General features: G+C 37.6%; 1 protein-coding gene across 1 annotated transcript; it reads right to left on the bottom strand.

Moving 5' to 3' along the window:
- Positions 1 to 2489: 2489 nt before the first annotated feature.
- Positions 2490 to 3413, bottom strand: LOC101095045 (olfactory receptor 2D3-like). The gene has a single exon (XM_023239003.2). It carries the CDS (start codon positions 3411 to 3413, stop codon positions 2490 to 2492), a length of 924 nt encoding a protein of 307 aa, XP_023094771.1.
- Between the last annotated feature and the right edge of the window lie 2585 nt (positions 3414 to 5998).

A 5998-nucleotide genomic window follows, 5' to 3' on the forward strand; every position in this document is an offset into this window, starting at 1 on the left:
TCTTCTGGATCATAATCACAGGGATACAAGTATGCTCTGATTATTCCATCATAAAGAACCCCTTCTGATTGCCAAGTAATATTCCATTGTGTGTATATATGTATATTTACCACATCTTTCTTATACATTCATATGTTGATGGACATTGGTATCTCATTGGGGTTTTGATTTGTATTTTCCTGATGATGAGTGATGTTGAGCATCTTTTCATGTGCCTGTTAGCCATCTGTATGTCTTCTTTGGGGGCACCTGGGTGGCTCAGTCAGTTAAGTGTCTCACTCTTGGTTTCATCTTAGGTCATGATCTCACGGCTTTGTGGGTTCGAACCCTACATCAGGCTCCGTGCTGGCAGTGTAGACCCTGCTTGGGATTCTCTCTCTCTCTCTCTCTCTCTCTCTCTCTCCCTCTCTCTCTTCCCTTCCCCCACTTACACTGTCTCTGTCTTTCTCAAAATAAATAAACTTTAAAGAAAAAGAAAAACCTTGTATGTCTTCTTTGGAAAAATGTCTATTCATGTCTTCTGCCTATTTCTTCACTGACTCATTTGCTTTTTGGGTGTTGACTCTGAGAAGTTCTTTATAGATTTGGGATACTAGCCCTTTGTCAGATATGTCCTTTGCAAAAATCTTCTCCCATTTAGTAGGTTGTCTTTTAGTATTGTGGATTGCTTCCTTCGCTGTACAAAAGCTTTTTATTTTGATGAAGTCCCAATAGTTTATTTTTGCTTTTGTTTCCCATCCTCAGGAGACATTTCCACTAAGAAGTTGCTACAGCGATGTCAAAGAGCTTGCTGCCTGTTTTCTGTTCTAGGATTTTGATGGTTCCCTGTCTCACATTTAGGTCTTTAATTCATTTTGAATTTATTTTTGTGTATGGTGTAGGACAGTGGTCCAGTTTCATTCTTTTGCATGTTTCTGTCCAGTTTTCCCAACATCATTTGTTGAAGAACCTTTTTTTTCTATTGGATATTCTTTCCCTCTTTGTCAAAGATTAATTGACCATATAGTTGTGGGTTAATTTCTGGGTTTTCTATTCTGTTCTATTGGTCTATATATCTGTTTTTGTGCCAGTTCCATCCTGTCTTGATCACTATACTTTTGGGGTATTTGTTTTGTTGTTTTTCTTTTAATGTTTATTTATTTATTTGGTGGGGGGGCGGGCTCAAGGGACAGAAAGGGAAACCTAACATGTGAAGCAGGCTCCATGATGAGATCATGACCTGAGCAAAAATCATACTCAGCCAACTGAGCCACACTGGTGCCCTGATCACTACACCTTTATAGTATAACTTGAAGTCCAGAATTGTGATGCCTCCAGCCTTCCTTTTCTTTTTTAAGGTTGCTTGGCTCTTCCAGGTCTTTTGTGGTTCCATACCAATTTTAGGATTGTTTGTTCTAACTCTGTGAAAAATGCTGTTGGTATTTTGATAGGGATGTCATTAAATGTGTAGATTGCTTCTGGTGGTATAGGCATTTTAACAATATTTGTTCTTCCAATCCACAAGCATGAAATGTTTTCCCATTTCTTTGTGTCATCTGCAATTTCTTTCATGACTGTTCTATTGTTTTCAGAGTACAGATCTTTTACCTGTTTGGTTATGTTTATTCCTAGGTATGTTATGGGTTTTGGTGCATTTGTAAATGGGATTGATTCCTTGATTTCTCTTTTTGCTTCTTCATTATTGGTGTATAGAAATGCAACAGATTTCTGTACATTGATTTTGTATTCTGCAACTTTACTGAATCATGTATCTGTTCTAGCAAATTTTTGGTAGAGTCTTTGGGTTTTTCTGTACAAAGTATCATGTCATCTGTAAATAGTGAAAGTTTGACTTCTTCCTTGCTGATTTGGATGCCTTTTATTTCTTTCTAAAAAAATTTTACTGAAATTCCAGGGGCGCCTAGGTGGCTCAGTCGGTTGAGCATCTGACTTTGGCCCAGGTCATGATCTCGTGGTTCATGAATTCAAGCCACGCATCAGGCTCTGTGCTGACAGCTCAGAGCCTGGAGCCTGCTTTGGATTCTGTGTCTCTCTCTCTCTGCCCCTCCCCCACTCTGTGCACATGCTCTCTCTCTCTCTCTCTCTCTCTCTCTCTGTCTCTCAAAAATAAACAAATAAACATTATAAAAAAGATTTTACTTAAATTCCAGTTAGTTAACATATAGTGGTAATATTAATTTCAAGTGTACAATTTGGCAATTCAAAACTTATAACACCTAGGGCTCATTACAAGTGCACTCCTTAATCCCCATCACTATTTAACCCATCCTCCCACCCAAACCCCCTTCTATATTTCTTTCCTTTGTCTATCAATATGCCTTGCTTTGAATAGGCAATTAACTAAATTTTCTTAGAATAGATATAGGAAAATAGGAGAAGGAAAAGAAGTGGAGGAATGGGATGAAAATGGGAAAAGTTTATAAGAAAATCACTTCTCTCTACATCTTTAAAATTCTCATCATGATTAAAGATCCTAACCTTGAAAAAGATTATTTTGCAGTCACTCTCCTGAGAGCCCCTTTGACATCCTTGTTTCTCAGACTATAAATGATCGGGTTCAACATGGGTGTCACTGCTGAGTAGAACACAGAGATCATTTTATCCCTTTCATTCATTATCTTGGAGTTTGGCCTCATATAGGCAAATATTGCTGAGCCATAGAAGAGGACAACAACAATGAGATGGGAGCCACAGGTAGAGAAAGCCTTGAATCTCCCCTCCCCAGACTGCATTTGGATCACAGCAGAGATAATATTCCAGTAGGAGACAAGGATCAGGCAGACAGGAGCTAGGAGGATGACCACGCCCATTGCAAAGATGGCCATTTCTGTGCTATAGGTATTTGTGGAAGCCAGCTTCAGGAGGGCAGGAGGTTCACAAAAAAAGTGGTTAATGATATTGTTCCCTTGGTAGGGCAGACACAGTGTGAATGTGGTATCCACTAGAGATACTAACGCTCCACTGACCCAGGACCCTAAGGCCAGCTGGACACATAACCAATGCGTCATGATAGAAGAGTAGTGCAGGGGCTTACATACAGCCACATACCGGTCATAGGACATCACCGCCAGCAGTGCACACTCTGTACACCCAACCAGAAGTAAAACAAATATTTGAGTTGAGCATCCAGCAAAGGAAATGGTTTTCCTCTTTGCCAGGAAGTGGACTAGCACCTGGGGCACTGTGGTGGTAGAGAAACAGAGATCAGCAAAGGACAAGTTTCTAAGGAAAAAGTACATGGGTGTGTGGAGTCTGGAGTCTGTGTGGATGAGCACAATGATAAGCAGATTTCCCAGTACAGTCAGCAGGTAGATGATCAGAAAAAGGAAGAAGAGCAGGAGTTGTGTGTGTGGATCCTGTGAAAGGCCCAGGAAAACAAATTCAGTCACGTAGGTTTGGTTTTCTTCTCCCATGAGAATTTATTACTGTTTATAGGTCAGCACCAAGAAAAGAAACACATATTGATCAGTTATTGAAAAAATGTGTCTGGGTAACTTAGGTATTTTATTAATCAGCATTAGAACTGAGCTATTAATTTCTATCTCTTGGCAGATTCCATATGTCAGAAGACCGAGCTCTCTTTTTGCTCAGTAGTTTTGACAGATGAAAGTCATTTCTGATTTTCTATCCCCTTGAGTCTTTTAGTTGCACCAGAGGGTCAGAAATCATCCTGAATATGCTACATGACCAAACCTTAGCAGGACTACTTATGGTCCTGACAAGACTATAGTGCTGTTCACAGTGCATCCTTCCTTTGATTTAGGTTTGGAGGGCAAACAAATTGATGCTGCTTTAAACCAGTTCGATTGTTATGCTGAAAACTGTGTGATAACATTTGTGAAGGCTGATTTTTTTTCATTATTTTTGCAAAACAATCCTAAAGAAGCACTCTGAGCAACGAATGGGAAGTTAAAAGAAGATGTCGTAGTCTGTGATCCTGGCCCTTAAATAAATCTTCCCTCATTTGTTTTCAGTGTGAAGAGGGTACCCAGGAACATCGGTAGAAATAACTGCCTCAGTGGTTGTTGCACTTAGTAGAGTCCTTTAAATATGTCTTAATCTGTTCTCCACACATAATCTCTCTTTACATAAGGTCCTTGGGCAATAACAATACTAATTATAATGTGTTGGGCCCTGTCCTGATGCCATCATTGTTTCTTTACACTTATTTTAAATCTTCTGTTCATCTAAGGAGGTTATTATCATCCCCAGTATATAGATGATGAAACAAAGACTTAGAAAAAATTTTACGCTTTCTCACTCTTTCTGTAATCTGCAATTCTTTTTCTTTCTTACTCAAAAATTCATTGTAAAGAAGGTTAAACTTTCACCCAGTTGTTTCTGCCTATTTCCCACATCCACTCCTAAAAGACAGATCCATAGACCTTCGTTTTATGAGTTTAAGAGCTAATCCACTATGGCAGAGCTATCTGTAGGCACAAAAATAACAGTCAGACATATATGAACAGATATTTTTAAATAATTTTGGGGGATCTTGCCCAAAGGAAAATGGAAAGAATTAAAGGAACACGTCTTCAGAAAAGTGATACAAGTTATTTGTAAATAACTTGATTGTATACCTTTAAAAAATCAAAGGGAGGAGCGCCTGGGTGGCCCAGTCGGTTAAGTGTCTGGCTCTTGATTTCAACTCAGGTCATGATCTCATGGTTTGTGTGATGGAACCCTGCAATGGGCTCTGCCCTGACAGCACGGAGCCTGCTTGGGATTCTCTCTTTCCCTCTCTCTCTGCCCCTCCTCTGCTTTTGCCACCCTCTCTCTCTTTCTCTCTCTGAAAATAAACAAATAACCTCTAAAATAAAAAAAAAATTAAAATCAAAAGGTGCAATTTGAGTTTATGATAACCAGTAAGAAATGTGATCTTGTACAAGGTCAGTCTTGTACAACTGAACAGTCTTGTGTTATATACCAAAATAAACAAGTAGAAATCTTAGCAAAAAAAACTTCCTCCACAGTGGCTTAAACTTAGCAAAGTGTACACCTAAGAAGTATTCATGATCTATTTGAAGAAAATCATGAAACACGATATCTGAATAAATGGACATACTAATTTTGTAAACAAAACAGCATAGTCTTATCAAGGTATTCATTTTGCCCAAATTAATTCATAAATGCACTGAAATTCCAACCAAGTTCACAGAAGACTTTTTGTAAGGGAATTTACTAATCTTATTCTGCATTTTAAATAGATGACTAATTCTATGAAAGAAAATGAAGTGTGGAAAAGAAAAATTAGGGGATATAGGGAACACATTCTACCAGATATAAAATATATAGTAAATTTTACCTCCCTTATTAATATAGTGTATACTGAGCAAGCATAAAACACTTAACTAATAAATATAAAACTGAAATAAATAAATATTTATTAATAAATAAATAAATATCCTAATATGTATGAAAATTTAATATATGGTAAAGGTGGCATCTTAAATAAGTGTATTTACTTAACAAAGGCCATGGGACAATTACTTATGCTTTTTAGAACATCATGGATACATGTTTATATATACATATAATGTAAGTATAAGCAATAATTAATTCCGAATGTTAATGATCTAATTTTTAAAAACATCTAAGTTTTTTCTTTTTAATGAAAATTGGTAGTCTGTCCATCTCTCTATCATGTGTCTATCCATCCATCTAATCTTTGGGTCATAAAGGCTTTCCTAAACATGCACCAAAAGAGAGAGAGAGAATGAGAGAGAAAGAAAGAAAAAAAAGAAATAATAAAGGAAAATACTAACAACACTGACAATTTAAACCATAAGAGACTCTTAACGCTAGAGAACAAACTGAGGGTTGATGGAGTGAGGCGGGGGGGGGGGGGGATCGGTTAAATGGATGACAGGTACTAAGGAGGGCATTTGTGATAAGCACTGGGTGTTGTATGTAAGTGATGAATCACTGAATTCTGCTCCTGAAGCCAATATTGCACTGTCTGTTAACTAACTAGAACTTAAATAAAAAATTTTAGGGG

The sequence above is a fragment of the Felis catus genome, chromosome D1 (genome assembly GCF_018350175.1).
Source record: "Felis catus isolate Fca126 chromosome D1, F.catus_Fca126_mat1.0, whole genome shotgun sequence".
NCBI lineage: Eukaryota > Metazoa > Chordata > Mammalia > Carnivora > Felidae > Felis > Felis catus.

What these genes read in the sequence shown, in the direction of transcription:
- LOC101095045 (XM_023239003.2), bottom strand. Translation starts at nt 3,413, where the DNA reads ATGGGAGAAGAAAACCAAACCTACGTGACTGAATTTGTTTTCCTGGGC.